General features: G+C 36.3%; 1 protein-coding gene across 2 annotated transcripts in view; it reads right to left on the reverse strand.

The window, feature by feature from the left end:
- The window catches only part of PRKCE (protein kinase C epsilon), a 271,611-nt gene that overhangs the window by 49,887 nt on the left and 194,236 nt on the right, over nucleotides 1-27,488 (reverse strand). For both annotated transcript variants that reach the window (XM_042887118.1, XM_042887126.1), the window contains one exon: nucleotides 1,890-2,044. In XM_042887118.1, coding sequence (XP_042743052.1) covers nucleotides 1,890-2,044 — 155 coding nt within the window. The remainder of the gene's footprint in view (nucleotides 1-1,889; nucleotides 2,045-27,488) is intronic.

Genomic DNA, 27,488 nt, shown 5'->3' on the forward strand with positions numbered 1-27,488 from the left:
ATGGCTTTGAAAATAAATGCAGAGAAGGAGCAAGAAATATTTTACAGGTAAGGAAGGGAAACATGTATTGGTTATTCAACACTTGAAAATAGATGTATGTCAAGCGGTAGAGAATAAACTCCAACCCATTACACAAACATCATACCAGTATTAATAAAAGATCACAGTATTACAGAACTATAGGGGATGTGAGGAACCTCTGCAGATCATCTAGTCCAACCCACTGCTAAAGCAAACCCCCTTACAGCAGGTTTCACAGGAAAGTATCCAGATGGCTTTTGAATATCTACAGTAGAGAAGATTCCACAGTCCTTCTGGACAGCTTCTTTCAGTGCTCTGTCACTCTCCAAGTAAAGACATTTTTCATTATGTTTGCATGGAACATTGTATGCTCCTGTCTGTGTCCACTGCCTCTTGTCCTATTGCTAGGCAACACTGAAAAGAGCCCAACCTTATCGACATGACTCCTGCCCTTTTGATATTTATTATAACTGTTTGTGAGACCCCCTCTCAACTTTTTCTTCTCCAGGCTGAATAGCTCCAGAGCTCAGCATTTCCTCAGAAGGGAGATGCTCCAGGTCCCTCGACACCTTGAGTCCCTCTGCTGGGCTCTCTCTAGAAATTTCTCATCTTTCTTGAACTGAGGAGCCCAGAACTGAGGGGGAAGATGAAGAGCTAGTGTAAGTTTTCTAAAGAAGAGTAAATTTTGACTCAAGGTCTCTTTTCACAGTAATTCCCATTTTCTTTACAAGATTCAATCTCCTGATGTTTTTGATGTTTCTGGAAAGGAGATTCTTTTTCTGGGAAGTTTCATCCCAGGTGGTAAGAAAGCCAATGGCTTCTTACTGAAGTTGTTGCTTAGTCCTGGTTATCAAACATTTATAATTCACTTTTAATTTCTAATACTTTTGAAAGCAGCATTAACACAAATCCAGGGATGTGACAAATTCCACATCCACATCATGATGCTTCTGCTTAAGAAATGTCAGAATGTCTGCCCTACTTCAAATAAAAAATGATCACCCAGAAGAGGGTAAGAATATAAAAATTGTTTGAATTTATTTACTAGGTAGGTCAGACTTCTGTCACAAAACCTGTAATCCACTCTGTTTATGAAAGCCTGAATTTGTCATGAGCACTGATAGTCTGCTGACAGCAAACAAAATGGAAGAAATGGATAAAATGTCAAGATAAAGGATTTATCAGGTGAATTGAGAACAAGTTGAAATTTTTCAAAGTGAATCCTTATTTTTAATTACTATTAAAATCTATACCTAAAAAAATCTATACCTAAATACATTCTTCATAACACAACAAAACCACACTTATTTTTGTCTACACACATGCTCAAGATTTGAGATTTGTGGGGGTGGGGGTTCAAATGGATGTGGGTTACTGGCAAGCAAATCAAAACAGTCTGCAGAGAGCCACTTCCTGCTGGTGACTAAGGCTTCACCCAAACAGTCAAGAGGAAGGGGCATACGTAAAGCATTGCAGACTACTATCCCGATTGTATCAGAGTGAAGACAACTAGGACAAACAAACTCAGGAAGTGGCAGGGAGTAAGAAAACGAGAGGAAATCTATGGCACAGAGAGGAAAGTAAAGAGATTACACTGATCTGCAGAAAGGTCACCTCTGGTTCACAACGTGCCAAGCTTTTTCAAAAACGCTTTATTTGTACTATAATACAAAACTGGCACACACAGCTGGCGACTGCTGCAGGGGCTATTCAAATGTTAACATTCTCAATGATAAACAGCCAAAAAAGTTCTATGTAAGCAAATTGCAACAAACAACTAATCTAAATCTGGTTGCTAAGAGACAGAGGATTTTAGCCAAAACCAGCCCCGAGCCTCAAGAATACCTTATTTTTGATCAAAAAAGTACCTGTAGATGACGCCATGTTGGTGAAGAAACATGAGTGCTGATGTGACCTCTGCTGCATAAAAGCGGGATCGAGGTTCGTCAAATTTGCGTGAGCGCTGGATTTGAAACATTAGGTCTCCTCCATTTACATATTCCATGACGAAAAAGAGGCGGTCCTGAAATTAATTAAACAGTGCTATTTAGCTAATTTCTTTTAGTCACACAAAGGACTGCTCTAAGCTGCACTTGAGGCAACTGCAGCATTTGCGTCAAGAAATGAAGGAAACAAAAGCTATGATTCTGAAAAAGCTAACAACCAAAGCCTTCAAACCTAAAGAAAACGAGACAAGATCTCAAAGTGAAATGACAAAAATTGAATAGAATCAAAATGTATTAATAAGCAATATGCAGACAGACACCCCTCCATGCATCAACATATAAGGAATTATAAGCAATTTCAAGTAATAACATAGACCCTTAAATGCTGCTGCTTGTTCTTTAATTTCGCCGTAACAATAAAGAGAGAAAGTCAATTTCATCAACTACTGAAGAGCTTCAGAGGAAATTTCAGGGTCCTTATTTCTTCTCTTATCTCTTATCAGCTAGCTACTTTGTCTACAAAATATCTTTCTCAAGTTATGTACAAATGAAATAGAATGGTTAAGCTATACATATCAGTGCTGCCAATCCCAAACACACTCATGTAACTTTTTAAATTGCCTCACATTCTCACAAGGCACTGAAATATAACTACACCATTAAAATATATATTGAGTTCTTTTTATTTACTTCTGATCCTTATCACTTCACAGTTGAAGGTTTTGAGTCTTACTCCATGGAGAACCAGAAATGAATTTAATTTGTGAGCAGCAGCTGAGATTTTCAGATAACCACCACATCTTGTCATGTTTTAGAAAATGAAAATCCAGAATTCAAGTATTCAGCAAAACAGAAGTGAGAACAGTAGTAGATTAAAAAAAAAAATAAATAAATCAATCAAACAAACAAAAAACCCAACAACCTCAACATCTTAAAACATTTAGGACGTACACTGACAATGTAGATGCAGACATAAATAAAGAAATGACACATATCCACTCAGTATAATTTAAGTCCTACATTTTAGCTGTTTCTTACTGATTTGCACAGTTTACCCTAATCTGCGCTAACAGCTTTAAATTCTCAGCTCTTTGCACATTCACCCTGGGTTTGTAAGTCTACTACCAGATTATTTATTTTTGTATTGTTAGCTACCTACGTCTGTATGTGCAAGAATTTAGAGGTGGAAGGAACTCTCATGTGACATGAGAAGAGGTCCAAACATATAAAGGTCTGCATTAGCTCATGGGAAACAAACATTTTGTCCTCTGGTCACACAGAACACTGTTTTTCAAACATGGGACCAGGTAACAGAGCCCCTCTCCAACTTCCAGTTAACACTGCAGTTTAACTCTGGCTCATGGTGTCTGCTTGAAGAAAAAGAGACAGGATGCAGCATTGCTTTGGACAAAGAAAACCAACAAGATAGAACTTAATTAGTTTCCTACCAGTGAATCCATTCCTGCAGACTACACAGTTAATAGATACGAGTACAGAAATTCATAAATGTTTTCTGTTTGCCTTTCATCATCTACTCTAGAGCTCAGATTCAAAACTCAAAACTTAAAATATACCTAACCTTAAATATACACATTAATCCTGAACATTAAGTGCCTTAATACTATGTCTGTCTATCAGGGTTGTTTCCTGGAGGAGGCTAGATATATTGGGCTTACCTTTTGCCACTTACAGAAAGAGGATGCAGAAAAAATCTTGTGCCCTTCCACCCGTATCTTGGAGATACAAAACTTTCAAGATCATGATGCAGATCACTTAACCTTTTCAGAGGGTTTAAAAACCACTTTTTTTGCTTTCTTTCTGAAAAAATATGGGTGCCTGTGTAGTGCCTCTGATTTCCTTCTGGAACCCATGAGAATTACAGCTTTGCTTTTAAAGGAAATCTGATAGCTCTCAGATGGCCTTATGATTTCAGAAGTTGGTGGTTAAGGATAAGACAATGTGCAGTCAGCTTTGCAATAGAGAAGTAAAAACTTTGATGATACCGGTGTTGTCATGTAACAAAAGAAGATAGAACATCTCTAAGCAGAAGATACAGGTATTGTCCTTCGTTAGGCTCCTCATCACCATGCTAGAGGCAGAACATCTCTGGTGAGTACTCCTGGTAGGAGTATTGCTTTGCAACATGTTGCAACACATTATATCTTACATGGAAAGATACAGTGCAGTGTTTCATGCACAGGAACTATTTGGACTGAAACATTTGGCTGAAACTTGCTGAAACTGAACACTCATGTTGCTATTTTAGATTTTCCAAAATAGGTTGCCAGTGATGCACAAAAGTAATGGCTGGCATGGAGAACTTTTTAGATCAGGGCCATTTCCTAACAGATCAGTATACATATTTAATCACTTTTATATTGGATGCTTCTAATTTTGAACCAAACAGAACCAATGTGTTTTTTTTTTTTTTTTAATTTTTTTTTTTGTTTGTTTGTTTTAATATCCACTAAACATCTAACTAAATTCTAAATATCATCTGGATTGTTTAGTGCAATATCCTGCCATCAGCTGATCTGAGCGAAATATTTAGTAGCTGCTCCATTACCAGAGTTGGACTGTGCAATTCTCCTCTTCCCCATTGTAATTATGATTAATGATGTAATTATGAGTAACCGTGACATTCTCAGCTTACTTAACCATCTCTTCAAAAGTATACCAACTAAAACTTCAATTTATAAATGTATGATTGAAATCACTCTTCAGTTGTATTTTTCTGCTGTTCATTTCTATTTCAAATTATTTTCCTAGCTTCTCTGAGTGCACATTTCAGCTTCCTAATCAGAATTCATAGGAAATATGAGCACTTCAAAAATTCTTTTCTCTGTACTGTGTCTAGGAAAACATTTGATTTTTAGAGAAAGGAAATACTAATTCTCAAGCACAAAAAAAGCCATACACAACATACATGTGTACAGCAGGCTGAAGTTTTAACATTAGAAGACAGTAATTTTTGGATGAAATATAACCAGTCCCCATAAAAACTACTGTCCTAAATCTACTCTCTCTTCTGCTTCATTTTTTTTTCTTTCTTTCTTTTCGTTCTTTTTCACTTTTTGTTATTCAGGACAACGATATAATCTGCTAGGACTCAAGTATACATGGAAAGAGGATGCAAGAGAAGAAAACATCTTATGAACTTCAGCTGAAATTGGTAAGTCCATTTATTTTTTCCATCATTCTCACATCAACTAAAACAGAGTCACAATTTTAATTCTTGCTAGGTAAACTTTTTTCCTTATCTTTCATCAGAAGTTAATGATCAATATACAATTCCTTACCACTCTGAATATATGCTTTCTACCAGACCCAATAAAACCATTTTGAGTTCCGTAAGGACAGGATTTCATCCTCAAATAGTAGTTTTCAAGTAACTGAATTAAGTTTCATTCTAAATATTCTATGCATCATGCTACAAAGGTCACCAGGATATAATAAAGTATTGAAGTGTGAGACGATAGAGTGAATGCCCCAAAGAATTTTGCATTCTTGAAGAACAACATAGTGTTTACTTAGTTAAAAATGAGATACAAGTTATGACTTTATTATTGATTCTGTTCTAAAGGAAAATTGAATTGAATTTGGACTGCATTATTTTTGGACTACTTTTTCATAGTATCTGAGAAGCATGTTTTGGTGAATAAAATAAATGTAAAGTAGTCCTGGGAAATATTTCATTACATAAACTCAAATAAAAGGAAAGATCAGAAACAAAGACGTTGCAGATTAATACTCTCTTGGCATCTATAAAGCAAAAAATGATGCAAAGTAAGTCTATAGGCTCTCTGAAGAAATTAGATTGTTTTGGAGGGTTTATTTTAGCTCTCAATCATACCTGCTTTTCATTGAGTTTTTGAAAAGGTATGGTTGAATGAGAATACTTAAAGTAATAAGTGGAAAGAAAAACAACAGAGAACATGGATAAGAGATTTTAAAAGTGGATATGAAGCAAACAGGCTAGAAATCAAGACAAAAAAAGAAGTCAACTTTACTTTGTATTTTCATAGTATCTTCTGACTCTTGTTTTAACCACTATATTTTAATGCATGACTGCCTGCCTTAACACCTCTATTATCCCATACTTTCCTCTTGACTTTCTTAATTTCAATAGTCTTCCGGATGCTTTGTGTTTTCCAAACTGGACTCCAAAAGAGACTCCTCTAGCCTTTGTCACTATCACAATCGGGTGAGAAAGCCCAGTTTTCACTTAACGCAGGAATTTGATTTCATCTTCTCTCTCTTTTTTTACTCCTGTATTTGCACCTAAATTTTGGTTCTCATCCTCTTTGTCATTCAAAGAAGCCTTTCTTTTAGCTCTACAGAAAACTCTTCTAACACCTTACCCTTTATTCTGATTACTATCCATTACTTTCCCTCTTCAAAACTGCTTTCTCTAATTTTTAGTTGTATTTACAGACATTTTATTAATATCACTGCTATATTAAGTCATCCTCCCTCTGTCGACACTTTACATTTACTTGGCTTTAAGTTTTAAATGTTCCATTGGATAGAGCTTCTATATCTTGTTTATTCTGGAATAACATGTAAATTTTTAATTGGAAAAAGTGAGGCGGTTTCCAGAAACATCAACAATAATAAACTCTCAGGTCATAACAAACTCAATTCAGATCCTTTCCGTGGAGGTGTGATTAATGACTAAGGTCTTCCTACTACCAAGACCAAATAATCTTGCCAATCAGTTTTGATTTCACAGATGACACTGCACAGCGTATTATTTGTTTACCATTGTTTAGGAACTGACTTCTACGTAAACCCTCCATGAAAGTCTAGACACAGAATGACTTTGATGTAGTGTTTACATTAATTATTGTGTAGCCCTTTAAAGATATTTTTCAGTTGTTATCCATTAACCTGTCTGATCTTTGTTTGTTTGCCAATTAAAATCTCCTTAACATTAGATTGGAGCTTAAAGACAATGCATGGATAGACAGAAGGCCAAATACAAATACCACTCACAATCTGAAGAATATAAACACTTCTTTCTTTTTTTCCTTTCAAACAACTCTTATCAACTGGGGGACCCAAAATGCAGTTCAGCAGAGACTCATTGAAATATCACAGAAAAAAAAAAAATTAAGTCTGTCTCTTAATTGCAAATAGGAAATGTATGTCCATGCTGCAAGCCTGAAAACAAATCTTTTCACTGTTTTTTGTTTTTCAGTTCATCTCTTATAACGTTTAAAACATCAAACATGCACATCTTAAGTAACATTTGCTGTTGCTAAGCCTACTCAAAATACTAGTTTTTCTATCATTTATATTTCTCATACAATTGAATGTGAATAAATTCTTCCTGATTTTCTTTAGATCCCTAAACTAAGTTCTTTGTGTGAATACACTATTTTCCACTCAGTTTCAGAAAGCTGAATTAGCTTACTCCAGAGGCTACTGGAATTTATCATGGAAAGCAATACGTATATTAAACACAGGTAAATATAAATACAAAATAGTTCATATTCTAGTAGAGTACTGTTACATAATGGGATGTGCTCTGCCAGTAAACTTGTTACCAAAACAAAAGTCAAAGATATAACTTTCATTGCACAAGAAATCAAATAAATATGTCACAGCCTTGGAATGCATTGTCAGATGATATTTTATTCATATCATCCATGTAGAGAATTCTTTTCCAACTAGTACAAAACTGCGGTTACTTAACTCTATTTAAACAGGATGCTCAGTTTGTTTAAAATTACCTAAAAATGCAGCAACTGTTCCACCCCTCAGAACTTGGATAAACACTTCCTTCTTCTGATGGAAATTACACATGCACATTGTACACAAAACTAAAAGAAAATCTTCAGACCTGAGCAGAAGAGTAACCAGAGTAGACGACTCATCTTCCACAATCAGAGCATCAGGAGGGACATATACAAAAACAAGAAAAATTCTTACCCTTTAATTTAGTTCCCCCTTGAAATTTAGAGTAACAATTCTCAACAAGATACTGTGATAAATAATCTGTCTCTGACTTCAGTGTTTATTCTCATATAATAGCTAACTGTGGTATTTATCTTGTTTTGTAGCAATGTTTTCATGGAGCTCCAAATAAGCTGGTGACAATTTCTGTGAATCCTGGATTTTGTGGAATAAATGCCTGTTCATAGGAACTGATATCTTACATTTCCCAAGAACTACAAATACATGATTGGTATTTTCCAGTTAAAGTTTTTTTATTACTTCTTTTTTCTTCTTTTTTTTTTGCCAACTAGAAACTTCAAATTTCTCTTAAGTTTTCTCTTAAGTTGGTGAATACTGTTATAGCTAGGGCTTTTGCTCAGTTTCACTCAGCTTTCCTCAGCATTTAAGTGAATTTTTTTTTTTTTTGTTACTGTTCTTGAAAGATGCCCTCAAAGTCAAAACGTAAACTGGAGCATCTAAGAACCGTACAAAGAAGCCTTGCAAGGCCATCTATCTTATTCTGCAGATAACAGGCAGGCTGCACCTAGGCCAAGGGGAACTCTAACCTTCTCAGTGCTGCAAGTCTGTCTCTTGGGGGCTGTGGGCCACTGGTCTAACTGCAAAGGTGAACTGGATTTTACTTGCCCCACAAAGAGCTAAGAACAGAAACAGCAAGTCTCAGTTAGTCTGATCTGCTGGAAGGAAAGTGGTTTTGTCTGCACTGCATTGCAGTGGGGTCTCCTGCCATGCCAGAAATGTCCTGTCCCCTTCTCCCCTCCAAGCTGGGAAGACATCATCAGCAGAAGCCAGCAATGGGTGGCGTTCTTTGAACCTGTTCTGCCTAATGGGGGAGAAAAACACACACCTAGAAATTGAATCAATTCTTGACATTACTCCAACTAGCTCTTACAATCACCACTGATAACGATTCCTTGACCTCCACTGTCATTCTGTTGCTGTTCTTGAGAAAATACCGCTTCAAACTGTTTTCATGGCTGCAATTTATTTTCATTGCCTCTTGCACTTAGTCAAAATATCAGTTCCTAGCTGCACTGCAAGTAACATATTGCTTTCAGAGAAGCTGTTCAGTGCTCTCCAAATTTGTTTCTCATGTAAAGAGTTGATTATTTTTACAGATTTTACAAACTGATCACAAAACATCTCCGTTTGTAGAGACCTCAGAGCCAGAGGTTCTCAAAATCTTTACACTGTATTACTACAAAAACTTGCATTGTAGCATTTACTGAACTATAATATGAGTCACTGGAAAAGAGTCTTTAAGCAAGTTGTTTGCTTGAGATCTCTAATGGAAATAATGCAGGCCTGGTATGTTGCTCTTGTCATGGAAGATTTATGTTGCCTCCCTGTGGAATACCAATTCCTAGAAGAGAATGCAAGTTTTAGCATGTTTTTCATGCTCCTAACAAATCCCACAGCATTATTTAACAAAGAAACTATAGCTAACCTATACACATTAAGATAAATTGTCTGCATGAGGTGCTGAGGAACTACTATGTACTGGCAGTAGGTCACAGAACTCCAGGTTAGATTCAGAACAGGAAAAATTAGCTAGGACATCATGGCACCACCTAGTATCTTTAAAAAAATATCAAGGGATGATTAAGTTTTACCTGGACTGCCATTCAAGAATGAAGTATTGTTCAATGATTTTTCCAAAGACAGATCAAATAATACTTTAAAATTGTCCAAAATGAAGGAAAGTGTGGCTATCCGAAATATGTAAACAGAGAGAAAAGAGCACAATTTTATAAAAGTTTAGTTGATTATTTCAATTATGCAAACAATCTAACTCCACACTACTTCGACCAGCAAGATCCACTGACTTCAATATCTCCTTTGAAATGTACAGATCCTCATCTTCAGAGATTTCCAAGTATTATAAGATACAGATAATAAGAATAAGAACAACACTATTAGAACTATCATATATAGCAGAATAATTGAGGAAGATTATGTCCTCCATACATAGCATTTTCCTGTGTAAACCACAAATCCCTTATGCTTCCTACTTTTTTTCCACATAATTATTCAGATTACTATCTTGACTGAATTCACTATATATTTCATTACACAGTGTATCAGACTCATACTATGACTAATTAAAAAAAATGCAGTTCAAAATTTCATTAATATTGTTATTAAAATGATAAAGTTTAGACTATTTCAATGTAGCACTAAAACATTAGGTGGACAGTTGTTAGCCTGCTCCCCATATAACTTTCATTTTAGTCTCTGGGAATATGATGTAAAATTCTGGCTCAACTTGAATTTCCTAAACAGACTAAAAGATCATACTGTGATTCTTAAAAATAATCATGTGGATTTAAACATCTTCAATTTTATAGTTATTTTTCACTTCACAAAATAATTACATTTCTGCATACATGTGTTCTGTGACACACGTAATACAATATTTAATGTTCTGACACATTTTAATGGTCAGATGGGGCTTCGATAAGGATTAAATGTGGATTTTGTTAGCCAAAGGCTTGCAATGAAGGTGCATGGGATTTTCATTTCATCAGTTCAGTCTCCTACCTTCCACCTTTAGAAATGAATTGAAACAAAAGACTCCTATCTTTGGGAAAATCTTTAACCTCAAATTATTCTGGAGAGAGATGTGTTCTTTACTCAATGGACTGTTCTGGGAATTGATGCAAATCTTTCAGTCTCTCCCCATGCTGAAGTGTTGGGAACCACGAACTCCATGGTGAGCTCAGGGAAAGGTCAACCCTGCCTGCTCCCAATGCCTAGGCACACCCTGACATAAGAACAGGGTCCCCAGAATTGTGCCAGCTGGTGTAGGATGCTTTTTGTGCTCTTTCTCTGAAACAACTGGAGAAACACAACTGGAATCCTCAACAGAAAAGGTACGTTTTGTGGTTCTAGCCACTTCAAAAGGGGTATCAAGTAGGAAAAGCTTCTCAGGCCATTTCACTAATACCTTCATTTGACAACTGATAAGCTGTGAAAGGAGCCTTTTATGAAATTCTTTGATCTCACTGTTTTTCTGTGTTTGGAAAGAAGAATAGTTCTGGTAAGATAATTTTAAAGACCTCTCAGTTATTGGCATGATGCACACTGTGGAAAATTTTATCAAGCCTGCAAAATGTCATTTTGCAGAAAATGTTACAATGTACAGACAACTATTAATATTCCCTTGTTCTGTTTCTTATAGGAAAAATATAAACTCTGTCTTGCAATTAGAACTGACTGTATAGTTTTTGAAGGCACTTAAGAATTTCTAAGAACAACTTTCTACCTGCTGGTATTTTACTGGGGAGCTTACACAGAGGTGCCACCTCAGCCCCTGGTCTGGTTCTGGTTCTGTCCTGACATTATATTTTCTCTTTTCTATGGTACCTGGTCCTCTATTTCATGTCTTTGAGTGCATGGGGAAATTAATTCAATGCCATGCAACTAAAAGAAAACTCCCTGCAGAATGCGGCCAATTGGCTTATCAGCAGTGATATCACATGGGAAAGGAACTTAGCTAAGGGAGATAATGAAAATAATGGGATAAAATACTCATCTGACAATAATTTTATGAGAAAGTATTCATTATCTCTGGAAAAAAAAAAAGAGACAATTAGATGAGAAGGCAAGTCTTTATATCACAGATATACTGCAGCAGTACTTTTTGTTTCTAGGGTTTAGGGCAACTAACTGAAAAGTCAGCAAATGAAGTCCTAAAACAAAGCCAAATAAGGTTCCAGAGTGTGTGAAATTGCTGAATACAAAACACTGTGCATCTGCAGGTGGGTCAGTGAGTAATGTTACATTATTTTGCTATGTATAACATGATTGTTTTGGTTATAATAATAAGAACCCGAAGAACACGCAAACGGATGCTCTTATGGGAACATTAATTATAAATGACTTACTGATGACTTCAAGTGAGATGCTAGTCAGCCAGAAACAAGCTAGTGACTCTTACAGGACATTTTGTGAGATTAAGTGATAAGAAACTGGCTCATTTGTACTTTAGAAAGTTTGCAGTGGGGGAGGAAAGGGAATCCTGTGCTCTATTCAAAAGAAGTAAATGAATGAAGTCTTTGGCTTCATAAAGATATTCACCACAAAAACAGCCCTTCTCTATGATGTGAAGCTTTTCAGTAATGTTCCCACGTACTTAAAAACAAAGGTCAGCCAGTGACAACAGTTGGTTCTAGTCCGACAACACAGCAAGAAATTTCTACTGCACTGTGATCATCCAGATGGAAAATTTATGAGTTACTGTTGTATCAGTTCACAAACTGTGCCCTGGGTGCCAGAAATAACTTATATTCTGCAGTTTACTTGAACATAATGTCCCGAATAGTAAAAAACAAAAAAAGTTGCATTTGTACTAACAAAACCTTGCTGAAGATTTCAAGTTCCTTAAAATGACACATTAACATGAGTAACTGTGTCTTTAATCACATAAAAGAAAAACTGTGTAGTATTATTTTGTAGTCTTTACAGAGGAGACTTTCATTTTGGGAACTCAGCTGATCCAGAAGCAAATAAATAGAACAGCAAAATTAGATGTGTTTTAGCTCTGAAGTAAGTTAAGAAACATTTTATTCAGTTATATCTAATTGAGCTTTTCTTTTAGGATCCTTCTTTCCTTCTTTTCATGTACCCATTAATTCATTTTACTCTGACAGTGACAGGCACAATAACATTTTGGTCCTCAGTCCTTCATATTCAAGTTCATTCTTTCAGATTGTACATACACAAATAAATATGTTGAGCTCAAATACATACTATTGTTAGTTGTAAAGTACCATAACAACAACAAATGACAGGGACTCAAGTGTTTGCCAAGGGGTGGAATTAGGATGGGCAGAGAGAAACAGTGAGACAACTACTCAAAAGAATGCTTAGAAAAGTGCCTGCAGAACATCTGCTGCTCAACCTGAGTGCAGTGCAGATTTTACTGAGGGTTGGTGCATTGTTGTTGCTGGAACCTCAGGAATTGCCTCATGTTGCTGAGCTGCAAGGAGTGCTCACATCGGGCTTCAGTTTTATAGGAGCCCAACCTACCTTCCACAGGGCACGCTTCATTGAACTGACCACAGCAAAGACCAAAGAGGCACTCATCTACACTTTAGGAAGTATATCCTTAATTCATAGGGTCCGATAGAAAATTATCTCTGAATAATTATCACTATTTAGAAAAAGGCTGAAATACCTTTTGCTAACCTCAAGCACCGTGCAAGGCCAAACTCAAAGCTGTGTCCTCTCCTTATTTCATCTTTTATATGCCTAAACTGACCTAAGTAACAGTTAATAATAATTTAATTAGATGTTGATATCAAGTAAGAATCCAGAGAATTTCTGAAGATTTTTCAGTGTTTTTTTCTGAAACACTTATGCAGAAACACAACATCTTCAAAATTCCCTTATCATCCTGAAGATAGAGGTCAGCATGAGTGGCAGCTTACAGGCAGAATGTCAACTCTGGGTAAATGTTCTTAACAAATCCCTGTGGTGCCTCTGTTGCTAAGCAGATCTGTTCTGCTATAGACCAGCTGCCAGAGAGGGAAACTTAACCTTCACATACTCTCTCATGTTTCTTGTGCACACCACTATTACACCTACAAACTCAATGTTTCATGCTTTGCTTTGCTCTCACGCAGTAAGAAAACTCAAAATAAAACAACAAAAAGGGAGAATGAAATTACAATAGTGTAACTAAAAAGTAAAAAAAAAAAGTTAACATCTTAACATAGTTAATCTAAATTCAAATAAATATGTCCATTTTGAAATATATGATGTAAGCACACACTCTCCCACACAGCAAATGCTTAGGAGAGCAACATACAAAGCTATTGCTAAAGGAAGGTGGGGACCCTGAAGTATTGCCTCAGTACAGGACTTTCTCCTGAGCTGAATGAAGTCATCACCTGCTGCACTGAATATAACATTTAATCCCTTTCAGTGCTGAACTCACTCTAAGACCCAGTGACATCCTAGTAGATTTTTAAAAAGGACCAACAATTTTCCCCTGAAATAAGGAGTGGACATACACCAGGATATACAGTTAGGACACTACCAGTAGCCACCGACCTCTGACTTGGGCAAACTTTTGTGCAGTCAGACTTGCACCCACTGCCTGGAGTCACATCCATATAAAGTCTTCAACTTGTGTACAAGCACTGGGCAGACTCAGTACTTGTATCTGCAGATAACTACACATTTTGAATATATATATACACATATTTTATAAATGCCTAAATTGAGACAAGTTTGTCTGCTATCCACCCAACAAAATTCTATCTTTCTGAGTTGGAAAGTGTTTTGATACACAGCAAACACAGACTTCAACTTATCTGCTGTGTCTATATTCTTTTAAAATTATCTAGAAATCTGTTTCTTTGACTTGTCCTTTAACTGGTTAAAGGTTAAAATCTTTAAAGATCACGGTATTTATTACAACATCAAAGATGATTACAGAATAGCCTGGCAGTTTACTTCTCAAGAGAATGACCATAAAAAAGAAAGATGTGTGCATCAGGAATTTGCAGAATGTGTTTCACTAAAAGATAAACTGAAAAAGGAATGTATGTGCATGGATACACTAAAGTTCCTATTTTGACAATTACTGAAAAGCTGAAGAGGCAATACTTTCTTCTACGTATAGAAGTAAGACTTTTCTGGAAAACAGTTAGATGACAGAATGAATTCTGATCAGAGAAGATTAATTTCAGTTTACCTGGAAAATATAACACAATTCAAAACACAAGAGAGAGAAAAATGCAAGGTAGAAACATTCAGTTTACGTTAAAATCTTGGCATTGTTACAGTCACGAACCTTCCGATCAGGTGAGACATTACAAGCAGATACTGTAACTGAAGAAAATGAAATAACCTCAGAAGGAAAGACCTGGAAATCATTTAGGACCTTTGGTAAATGTTCCCTGTTCAAAAATTTCAGTAAATCTTTGGATTAAAATCCCATTAAAACAACTTTTTATGTAGTAAAACATCAACTCAAGTTCACACCAACTCCTACTTTTAATAATAATCATGCAGGACTCCTACAGTTGGATTTCCACTGCCCAACAGCATGCAGTTTCTCTCTTACCCAGAATTAGGACAAATATTTTCTTTCTAAGGGAAAATATCTGAAACCACATCTACATGATGCTGACCTTGGAACTGAGAGTTAAAGCTTTGTAGAAGCAACTTGTGTTTTGTTTCTCTTTGACAGTTCTTCAAATCACTGTCAGCATTAAAAAAAAAAAAAAAAAAAAAAAAGACAACAAAATATTGAGTAGCATTTGGAAGGATAAAGACTGGGAAAAAGACTGAGCATTCTGCTGCTATGTAAAATTTCTGTGTTGTCACATCTTGAGTATTATGTGCTCTCAAAAAAAGATGCAGTAGCAGTAAACAGAGTACAGAGAAGGGTAACTGAAATGATTACAGGGATGAAACAGCTGCCATACATTTGGTGACAAAAAATTTGTGGGCTGAGGAAGGATACAGGTAAGAATAATATATTTGCCAAGCTGGTGGATAAACTATATCCATCTATATAGAAAATCCTTCAATACTAGAACTTAGAAACTTACTGAAAGTAGAAAAACAGGTTAAAAAAACCCATAAGTGAAAACAACATAAAACAAACCAAACAAACTGCACACAGTCATTTACCAACTTCAGAAATTCACTGTTGTAGCTATGGAAGCAGACTGTATCAGCTACTTCAAGAGGCAGAAAAAATCATGGATCGCTCAGTAAGAATGTAATAAAAAGCATAAGGTAGAGAAGCCCATTTTAAAATCCGTCTACAATTTTAAATACTGGTGTCTGTAGAAAATGGTACCTATGTGCTCTCTCTAAAGCATCTTTTATTTCATTGTGTGAGCAGCAACATAACACAGTAGATAAACCACTATCTGGCCTGGGAAGACAGATTTAATTTCACATATTACAAGAGGATCTTTCACTGTTTATATATATAAAGATATATACATTCTATATAAAGACATGCACAAAATAGATTTTTAAAAAATTCTTTATCTTACAAAATACAAAGAGATTTTAAGAGCATAGCAGAAAAAAAGATTCTCAGTCTTGAAAGTTCAAATGTAAGGCACCTTCTATAACAAAGCTGTCATAAGAATGAGAAAGGATCCTCCACGCAGGAGGAAATCCTTCACCTGGCTATCATTTAAAGCATAATTCTCGTGTATTGCCCAGCTAGCATTCTGCTACCACAAGCGACACATTTCTGTTGTGGAACCATTTCATCCATTTCCCCTTAAAGCTTCCTTTTGCTTTCAAAATCAGTGCAGCATTGGGGAGAACTTCCACTTCCATGCAACTTGCAGGTTGTGCTCATTAAAATATAGTGATTTAGCAGGACAGTTTGGTTTAAATTATCTCTGTCCTTCATTTTTATTAAACTATCAGCCAGAGTAAGCCTGACCGCTGTTTTACTAGCTGAGGCTTAAAAGTTACCCCTTTTAGATTACTTAAACGTAGCCTTGTTTTATTGAATAAATATTTAACATTCTAGGCAGTGAATTGGTTGCTTCCAAATGTTTTTTTACACCACTATTTGCTGGACATTTGCCATAATGAGCTTGGTTTATGGAGGGAAAAGGCACTTATCATTCAGAAAGTAGCAGCCATGGAAGTGTCCTCAATTGCACTGTGATCTCTGCAGCTTGCATAGTGTACAGAGCTGCTTTATTTATGTCTTACTAGAGTAGAAAACATGCAAGTTTAAGTAAATTGAGGTCACAAGATGTAGTAAGGTTCTACAAATTCAACATGGTATTAAGATCTTAGCAAGCTTCCAGAAACATGACCTTATATTAAAAAAATATCCTATTTGGTGGACTAAACTCACTTAAATCAATGGACCTGTGCCTACTTAGACCAGATATAAAGGTGATGCACAAGGGCTGCTCCACACTGAATGCTTCCTATTTTATTATGTTGGACTGCAATGTCAGAGGAAGACGTTGGCGATATGGCAGTAGAAGTTAAAGCTGCCCAATGATATTCCATTACATTTTGTTCCTGTGTGAAAGATGGCAGCATAGGGGCAGTCTGACTAAGTGGCATCTGAAATGGAAGTGTGTATGAAGCAATAGTGTATCACTGAATTTCTCCATGAGGAAAAGATGGCACCCATCGACATTCAGTGACACTTGGTGAATGTTTATGGAGACCAAACAGGGGATGTGATCACAGTGAACCTTTGGGTGCTATATGTTTTTGTGGTAACACTGTGGTGACAGTGACAGTGGGTCACCTCCACTGGTGCAGATTTTCATGAGCATGGCATGCAGGTTCACGTTCATCTCTGGTGAAAATGCCCCAGAAATATTAGTGACCATGTTGAAAACTAGTCTTTTGTAGCTGAGAATTTGCTCTAATAGTGTTCTTGTGCTCCTTGCATCTGGTGTATTTTCCATGGTAATAAACAGGCATTGGTAATAAATAGGCATTACCTATATACTTCTACTTCTAATGTACTTTTAACTCTCTTCAACACTAACCAAGTAAACCACAGTATTACTGACAAGAAAACTTCTAGACTAAATTTCTAGACTATGCCCACTCAATCATACCTGATTTTTAACCTCTGTTAAAATTCACGAAGTTCTAAAAGACTTTCACTCTTACTAAATTCAGAAGAGGAAGAAAACCTTTGCTCCAGACACATTTCTAAAAAATCATAAAAAACTAAATTACACGAAACCTAATAAGCTCAGAAATGGTAACCAGGTAATAACCATTCTGGGGACACAGAAGTTCTTTTTGACAGAGATTCTTCTCAATAATCATGCAGTTCTGAAAATACATAATGCTTGAGATACAAAGTGAAACACTACATCAACGTTATATAAAATACCCAGGAAACCAGTCTTAGTATAGCTGACTAACATTAAGTCAACTTTAGAAATTGTTGTATAAGTAACTCGGTAAAAGACTGTTTATGCCCTTGAAGGCACACCTCTCAGTGTCTAGGGACATATTACATTGGGAGTGCTGATGGAGCAGGGACATTTTTAACCTTGGGAGGGGTAAGATACAGAGCTTAACAATGAGTAGTTTTCTTTTAAGCAGCAGCTGATTTCTTGAACTTCGCTTAATTGAGGAAGTAGCATCCAGCTGGGCTATTGCTCTAACAAAGGTCTTGAACAGCACAAAGAAGAGGTTGGGCAGAAAAGGCAGGAAGAAAAAATTCTGACTTCTTATATAAGATACTTTGTATTCCATCACACTTTTTCAAACCTATTCATTTCTGGAATTCTCTTCACTAAAGTTGTTGCTACAGAAAAACTTGGGCTTGAGCAATTTCAAAAATTGGGAACAAATTGTTTCTAAGAAATAAAAAAGCAACTAAAAGTCATGATGTTACTTCATAGGAGAGGAATAGTTAGCAGGAACATTACTGTGATAAGTGCCATGTAAGGAGATACACTCAGAAAAGATGGGGGCCCCCCCCCCCCCCTTTCTGCTCAAGGATTCTTGGATATCTCAGCAACATCTATTTTAGGCCTATCAGAAATAGGAGTAGGGGAGGAAAAAAAAGAAACCCCAAAAAAACCAAATGCTCAGCAGCTTTAAAGAGCTCAGAACTCACCCTCCCAGACCAGAGGCAGTAATTCAGATGAGTGTCAGCAAGAAATTAACTCTCTGAAACAGTCTTCCCAAATATTGCTGCTACATGTTATTCTGGCACATTTCAAGTAAAACCAAATTAATAGCATTAAGTTAGAGGTGGTTCGGTAAGAAGAAGTCCCAGTATGAGAATGTAAAATGTATATGCATTCTAAATATAAATTAAGATAATCTTTAAACTCTGAAAGTAGCAGCCAACCTCCTGGCAGTCCTTGTCCAAGTATTGTTCAAAGTCCTTGAAAACAGATTTTAGAGGAGACTGCCAACTATACACATGGAGTTTTACTTTTTGAATGGATCTTTTTTCTAGGATGGAGAAAACCAACATAACAGGAACCACAGGTAGCAGTTAAAACCACCATCACCAATTACACATAAGTGACTTTTAAAGCTCTGACAAAGAAGAAATAAAGCAATGACTTTTCTGTGCTATTGTAATCTTCAAGCAAAAACTCCCAACTCTCAGAACCAAAGCCAAGAAGTTGCAAGCAAGCAAGAAGTTACACAAGCAATTCCCCTTGGATCAAAATGAAGATGTGACATACCTCTCAAAATGCCCAGATTATTCTTGACTCTTATCCAGAAACTTCAAAGACAAAACACACAAGAAGTGGAAGTCTGGATATCCACTAAGAAAAACAATATACCCATTCTATCAGGCTGTTCCTAAACATCAACAACTTCTGTGTCCTGTAAGTTACAGCTGTGGAGTTCATATAACAGATTTTACAAGAGTTATGAGCTAACATGACACAGTAAGATAACAGAGAGGGCTTAATGACAGCTTTGGCTTTTAGATTCTTTATGTTTGGAAAATCTGTAAGGCTATAAAATACATGTGATATTCACCAGGAATGATCATTCTAGTCCAACATATATGCCAGCGGTTCTGATAGCCTGAACACAAGTAAAAGTGTTTAAGCAGTACTTCCATTTTGCACTCTCTCGTCCTTATCCACAAAGATGTACAACTACACATTCATGAAAATATTACACAGCTAATGCATTCCTGACACATGGATTTTCTTATAAAATCTTAACATAGAGAAAACTGATTATGAGACTAATCCTGCAGAAACTTTATTTATTATCACAGAATCACAGGGGTTGGATACTGCTAACTCCCTCCAATAAGTTGCACAGGGAAGTATCCAGATAAGTTTTGAATATTTCCAGAGAAGGAGACGACACAACTTCTCTGCTCAGCCTGTTCCTTTGCACTGTCACACTTGAAGTAAAGATGTTTTTTCACACGGTTATATGAAACTTCACATGTTCCAGTTTGCCCCTTGTCCTATGGTTGGGCATCACTGACAAGAGGCTGGCTTCCTCCACTTGACTCTCACCCTTTAGATATTTATAAGTGTTGATAATATTCCCTCTTTGTCTTCTCCAGGCTGAACAGCCTCAGGTCTCTCAGCCTTTGCTCATAAGGGAGATGCTCCAAGACTCTCAACACCACTGTGGCTCTCCACTGGACTCTCTAGAAGAGAGTCCTGTCTTTCCTGAATGGAGAAGCCAGAACTGGACACAGTACTCCAGATGTGGCCTCATCAGGGTAGAGCAGAGGGAAAGGATCACCTCCCTTGACCTGCTGGCCACGCTCTGTTTAATGCACCCAGGATACCATTGGCCTTCTTGAACACAAGGCACCTTGCTCGCTCATGGCCAATCTGTTGTTTACCAGAATGCCTAGGCCCTTCTCTGCAGAGCTCTTTTAAGCATGTCAACCCCTAATCTGTACTGATGCACGTGGCTATTCCTGCCCAAGTGTAGGATTCTGCGCTTGCCCTTTGTTGAACCTCACAACCACCTCACAACCCAGTCCAACCATCCACCTATCACCAGTAGTTCTCACTAAACCATATCCCTCAACACAAAATCCAAACATTCCTTGAACACCTCCAGGGTCGGTGACCCCACCACCTCCCTGGGCAGCCCATTCCAGTGCCTGACCTCTCGTTCAGAAAAGTAGTATTTCTTAACATCCAGTCTAAATGTCCCCTTGTGCAGCTTGAGGTCTTTCCCCCTAGTTCTATCACCAGTTACACAAGAGAAGAGGCTGACCCTCAGCTCACTACAGCCTCTCTTCAGGTAGTTACAGAGAGCAATAAGGTTTCCCCTGAGCCTGCTCTTCTCCAGTCTGAACAATCCCAGCTCTCTCATAAGCCCTGTGTTCCAGACCCCTCACCAGCTTTGTTGCCTTTCTTTGAACCCGCACCAGGGCCTCAATGTCTTTCTTGCAGTGAGGGGCCCAAAACTGGACACAGTGCTTGAGGTGCAGCCTCACCATAGCTGAGTACAAGGGGACAATCACTGCCCTGTTCCTGCTGGCAACACCGTTTCTGATGCAAGCAAATGATTCTAAATAACCTCTACAGGCATTGATCTTTATGACATGTATATGCCAAATGGTTTTTATTTCTATAAGAAAACAACATAATAGTTTTCTAAATTACCAACATAAAATGGTGCAAGTAATTTCGAGGTACACTAAGTTTCAAACTGTTAGAACCTGATTTCATAAACAAAGATAAAGCTTGCGATAGCTTTGATATCACAAACTCAAATTTACAGAATGCCAGTCCTTGGATCACAAAATCAACACTTTTCAGACCTGTACATAGAATGTTTTTTGAGATTTAAAGCTCAATGTTTTAAAAAAATATGTCTTGTTAACTAGATCTCTTAAGTTTCTTTTCAGAAAATTAGATCGTAACTTGTTGCATGCGTGATTTTTCCCCTATGTCAGCGTTGGAGTGCATTATGTTTTTCCTTCCTCATAAGCATGTCTATAAGAAGCCCAAACAAGTTCAGAAAGAGTTATATAACATTTTTTGCATTTTTGGGGACTATAATTAAAGCGATAAGATTATGGCATAGATCCTAGAACAGATTAAGTGCAGAATTCTATGATGAATGAAAGTTTGGGTCATTAAAAGTGCAGACCTAGATTTTTTTTTGTTGCTGTTGTTAAACCACACACATTTCAACATCCAGGACATAAAACCTTGCACTTAACAAACACCCTTATTGGAGGTCAGCAAGAGTACTAGTGCATAAGCCATAAGAAAGAGAAAACAACCAAAAAATTATTACTAGCAAGCCTGACCCAAAACTTCTATCAAGACGGAAAGTAATTAAGTATATAGGTGTAAGAAAAGATTGCACTAATTCTTGGGGAAAACATCTCCAAAACAACACCAGGCAGAGATAATTTGGATGTACAAAGCATGGTCTCTGAATCTTGGTAAATCAATAGTTTAATAGATCTATAAAGTTGTCTGAAAACAATGCTTAATATTTAGTTTAGCGTATTGGAAGTGCTAGAAATAGAAAGATGAAAAATGTTGTGGATTGAAACTGGTAGAAAAATGAAGTCATTTAGCCTCCACCAGGTATGGTGCTGTTTTTCAGTGAAGATTCTTTCCATAGAAAAATATGTATGAGCAGATTAGTGGAGTAATATGTTGCTCAGTGTTTGTCTTTTTACTGACAGTTTTCTCTGCACTAGAAATGTGACCATACATTGTAACACAGAAAACTATCCACACAGACATCTGTTGCGACCTTCCATTACTGAAAGATGACTGGCTGTTAACATTTTCCAATATCACCATCAGAAGCCTTTAACACCGAGCTTTCTTTTTCTAAATGCCAATGAGTTGCAGTGTGTTTTTCCAAGTACAAAGCATTTAATGAGGATTTTTAATTGTTTCTCAGTGCTGAGTCATACAGAAATGCATAATAATATCTTCCATTAGTTCAATTATTGAATTTAAGTAGAACCCATGTTTAAAATCACTTCAGTAGATCCAACTTTGATCTGTAGTAGGGCTTTTAGTCACAGAGATAGATATGAAAATTCAAACCAGCTCAAGAAGGAAGCCAAAATTTTTTTGGAGAGTGATGATAAAAACAAAAAAATATATTTTTTAAAGAGGTCCAAAAGATTTAAAATTATAACAGACATATTAAGGGAAAGGATATGAAAATAACTAACCTGAGCACAGTAGAGGCTGCTGAACACTGAACTACCAGGACAGAAGTATATTTTAACAGAAGTATAGGTGCTTTTAGTACATGAATATATAAACACATTACTGCAAATATTTTCTACACATGGTTTCGTTATAAAAAAAAAAGTCACAATCACAACTCTTTCATTCTCTTGAAAAATCCCACCCTTTGGCCTCTTTTATGGTTTAGAATAGGAAGCAGAAACTGTGTTAAAATTACAGACAGAACTAAGAGCAAATACAAAGTCAATTGGATTTCAAGATTTACATGAAGACACTTTGTGATAATCAAAATAGCAATGGAAAATTCACTTGTGCATACCTTTCATATCGCTTTGTCTATCAGGCTTTCCTATTTTATCCATTTCATCCCTCAGACTCACATAACAGTGGATAAGACACAGAGTGAGTGTAGCCAACAGGTTAAGACTTGTATCTATCTGTCTGAGTCAGGCCTTGTTCAAACACAGAATGTCAAGACTGCAGACTTCAAACCAGCAGCCACGTGCTTGGCAGTGATGCTAAGCAGAACAGCCAGCTGGGAGCAGAGCTGGTCCTGCCTGGAAAGCTCACAGCTCTGCAAGATGATAGTGACAGGCAGTCACAGTGGATATCTGAGACAATTCAGATAGAATTGCCTGAAGAAATAAAAACAAGCAAAGATATACAAGTTCCCAAAAGATCAACTTGCTTTAAAAGTGCCAACACCAGTGTACACTATGACACAACTACCCTTTTCCAAATTCACCGCTGCATTTGTAGACAGAAACTTACAGTCCCATCTTTTTTTCTGTCCTTTTTAGAAATCAACATTCAGATCTTTTACATTCCACTTGGGATCAAGAGTAATAAGGTAACATACTGCCTGCATAGGTAGCATACTGCCTAATCCTAACCTAATACTATACACAAGTGAAATAATTACTTCCAAAGATGGATAGGGGAAATGATAGCATAACAGCTTGAGAATATAATTGTTTTATGTGTAACAATTACTACTGTGGTTTCATTGGCTACAAACAGTGGAATTAAAAACAAACAAAACAAACAAAAACCAAATGAAAACAGCAATAGCATATGCTGCTCACATACCTACACTGCCAAAAGCTCAATTTCTAACAGATGACAAAATGACATCTCATCTGCGATGCATTACTTCTCGTAATGGCAAAAGAACTCCAGGCTGGTGTTTCTGACCCTTCTGGAGTCAGTGAGAATTTAACCATTACTTTCAAAAAAATCAAAATTGACCCACAAATCTTGTTTTCCATTTTCCTGAGCAATTTAATAGTAATCATGACAATAAATAATTTAGGATCATATCTAAGGTGACTACAGCCACAAAATATAAACATGAATAAACGGTAGTTCAGACTTATCATTCTTTTGAGATGAAAATTCATTGCTGTCTAGAGAAATCAGGTTATCTGCAATTTCACAGCTGGCTTGCTGTCTGAACAGTGAACTGCCACGGATCAGAGCAAGTCTCTTCCCCTCCTGTTGCATCTTAGGCACCCAACAGTGTCAGACAGGTTAAGCTCACTGATACATAGATTTTTCTTTTTCATTTTTAATTTTTGTAACTTTATTTTTCACCTCTGTCAGCAAATGGATCTGATTCATCCATGACAGGGCATGCTGGAATGGATGAAAGAAATTTCGGGTATTCCAGGAAGAGGATACAGAGCAAGAGATTTCTTCTTTCAGCAGCAGCTTATGGACTTAGATCAATGCCCACACCTACTATGTGGAATCATATTATTAATTGTTCACTATTCTCATGGCATGGAAAAAAATACCGGTGTTTTGTTTTTGTACAAATTCAAACAATGCTTATTTTCAATTTTCTTCCTCCAATAGTTAATTACACTTTTTCAGCGTCACTGAATTAAATGTAGTCATTATGAAAACAAACAAACAAAAACCCCCCGACAGCCCTACCTCAGACAAGTTGGGCAACATCCTGAAAAAAGTTTTAAATGACTTATGCCTGACTGTCAGATATAGACTCAGAAGACTTTCTGTATTCTTTCCATACACATTCTTATTAGGTGACAGCCTGCGACAATAAAATGTTATACAACATTGTGAAAAAATAAATGGTGACATCACGTGGTATCTTCCTTCCATCATTATGAGCCTGATTAAAAGCTAAGCAACTTTTACGAGTTCTGGATCAAATCACAATTGCAGTAATAACTTACATAACTTCACTTAACTGTTCCACACAAACAGTGACGAGAACGTGAACTTTATTTTTTAAGACATGGCTTTAATGATGGAGTTTTCAGTATCAATTTTCAGCATCAAGGTCAACTACAAAGAATATATGAAGGTTTAAAACATGTAAAAATAAGTATAGGTTTTGATAAGCAGTAAGAAAAAGTGACGAATTTTTATCCACATAGTTATATGGCTTATAGGTCAAAAAACTCATGCCATGTGTGCAACACTGATAAATTTTAAAGCAGGTCCACCAGTTTTTTATATTACGAAAACAAGCTATTAGTTTGTCAAGCTATGAAAATCTCAGTAGTATTTATGATTAGTGGATTGCTGGAAATGTCATAATTGTTCGAGAAAATTCCTGTCAGAAATTTTATTTTGTTGCAAATGCAAAGTAAAGACAAACTGCCTTTCTTTGAATGATGCATGGATAATGCATTCTCTTCGGATAAAACAAACAGAATTGCAACTAAAATTTTTAAAAGACCACCACTTACATATAAATGAGCAGTTATATCTATGACTCAATCTACCTTTACCCTTACTTTTGTAGATAGATACTGAAGTTTGAGCGCGCGCACACACACACACACACAGGCACACACGCACACAAGCTATCTTATTTTTGATTATAAATTACTTTATTTTATTCTGTGTATGTCAGTGAAGTATGAACATAGGTGTTTTTGAATCTTACTTATTTTACATTTTAAATTTCAGGCTGTGGAATGTTCTGTCCCTGAACTAGCAAAGGTTTTCAGCGTATCAAAGAACGTAATATATGAACGTTTGTTCATATTTGTTCATATATGAACAAAAAAATGTTCATATGTGAGCATTTTTTGTTCACAGTTATTGATGCCTTGGAATCAACAGTTGCTGACTTGTTCATTTCAAAACCAATGTCAAAGCTTCACATAAATCATTTGACAATAAACAAAAAATAATATATGCTGTAAGTCCTAATAAAATATTTACTTTTACTTTGTAGCAGCTGTGGTGTTACATGAAACAAGGCAAAGAAAAAGCAAAGTTTATATCTTTCTTACTTCATGAAAGATCAAAAACTAAGATCAGGACACAAGAAATGACAAACAAACATGACAAGCTGCTAAAGCAGAATGATGCAATCAGTTTGTTAGCTATTAAGAACTAAAAAATCTCATGTAATACTGAAAAAATGAACATGCTCAATGGGATATATTTCTCGCTCTGTACGATTACAAAATGCCGGACTTGTAGCTTACGCAGTCCCAGTGGTTACACACTGCATTTCTAGCAGTATTCCTGGACTAAAATGCATCCAATGAATACAACATGCCATAACCTTGGTCTTGTGCAATTTTTCATTCTAAGAAAAAGTATCTTAATCATTAAAATATGTTCTCTAGAATTAGGAACAAAAGAAAAGTGGTAACAATTTGCATGAGCTTCGCCTTTTGTGATTCAGTAAATATACTAGCAGTGATCTGAAGCTTCCCATTTGGTGCTTTGTAGTCATCCTAACCTAGCATTTCAAAGCACATGTCAGCTGAACTGAGACAATTTCCCATGTCTTCAGTTCCAGAGGAGAGAGAAGATCTTTTTGAAATCTTCCTGTACATTCATCTTGAGGTTTCATGAAACTCCTTTGAAGTTTATTACCAAAGGTTTCTATGGGACAATTTACATAAATCTTAAGTATGTTTTAAATCACGATCACAAACTTCCCTCTTTTAAATTAACAGATATAAGTACATAGAGGGGAAAAAAGTGAGATTTTTTATTTTCAGATTACAACATTTAAAAATTTTTAATCATGCTACTCAAATCCTCAAGTAAATTTAATTGTAGTCAGTATATCTTTCTGCGGCCCTCAGTAATTTGACAAAGGCAGTAACTTGCAAGAAAAACTTGTGGGCAGGACAAAAAAAATAATATAATTCTTCACTGCATCATGATAAGGTCTGGGAACTTTTTTCATAGTTTAGATTTAATTATTCAAATATGACACAGTTTGCCAAGACACAATGTTCTCTCTGCAATCTGGAAATAAGTTGAATAGTGTAATTTAGCATTTACTTCCAGAATATTTTCAAGAAGAATCCGAAGGACTCATATGTCCTTTAGCCTCTTCAAGCAGTAGCTTCCACATTTCCTCAAGGAATGTAAACAACATTAGAAACAGCATACTACTAATGGATAAAACAGTACTTTGCTCTGGAACAAGGCCAGTAAATAAACTTCATTTCTGTCAATGCTATTTGCAGAATGATCTTAACCCTGTAATCAGATAATGGTTAACAAATTTTAATGAAGCTGTATTGTGTACCAAATTCTGAAAAAGGTGATATTTTAGGTTCAAGGGAGCTGCCTGTGGCTTCTTAAACCCATCAGTCTAAATCCAGTTAAAAAGCAAAGTGAAACAATACTTAGATATTGGGTTACACATGTCGCTGAGATTACATGTTAGCCTAAGGGATATTTGAATCACACCAAGTGTTTTATATAATAATACAACATTGAACTGTACTGTGGAAACCAGTTAATCTCCTCAGGCACATCACCCAGCAACAATTCTTTCTTAACTTTTCCCACAGGTTCATGGCAAATTCCCAAAAGTTCAGAGGTTTTGTGAGTTTAAGCCACTCTAAATTCAGATTCCAATCTAAAATTCTGTTATTTCTGATCACAAAATCTCAGT

Source organism: Lagopus leucura, unplaced genomic scaffold (assembly GCF_019238085.1).
Source record: "Lagopus leucura isolate 7727_CA_CO unplaced genomic scaffold, USGS_WTPT01 Super-Scaffold_73, whole genome shotgun sequence".
NCBI classification, from domain to species: domain Eukaryota; kingdom Metazoa; phylum Chordata; class Aves; order Galliformes; family Phasianidae; genus Lagopus; species Lagopus leucura.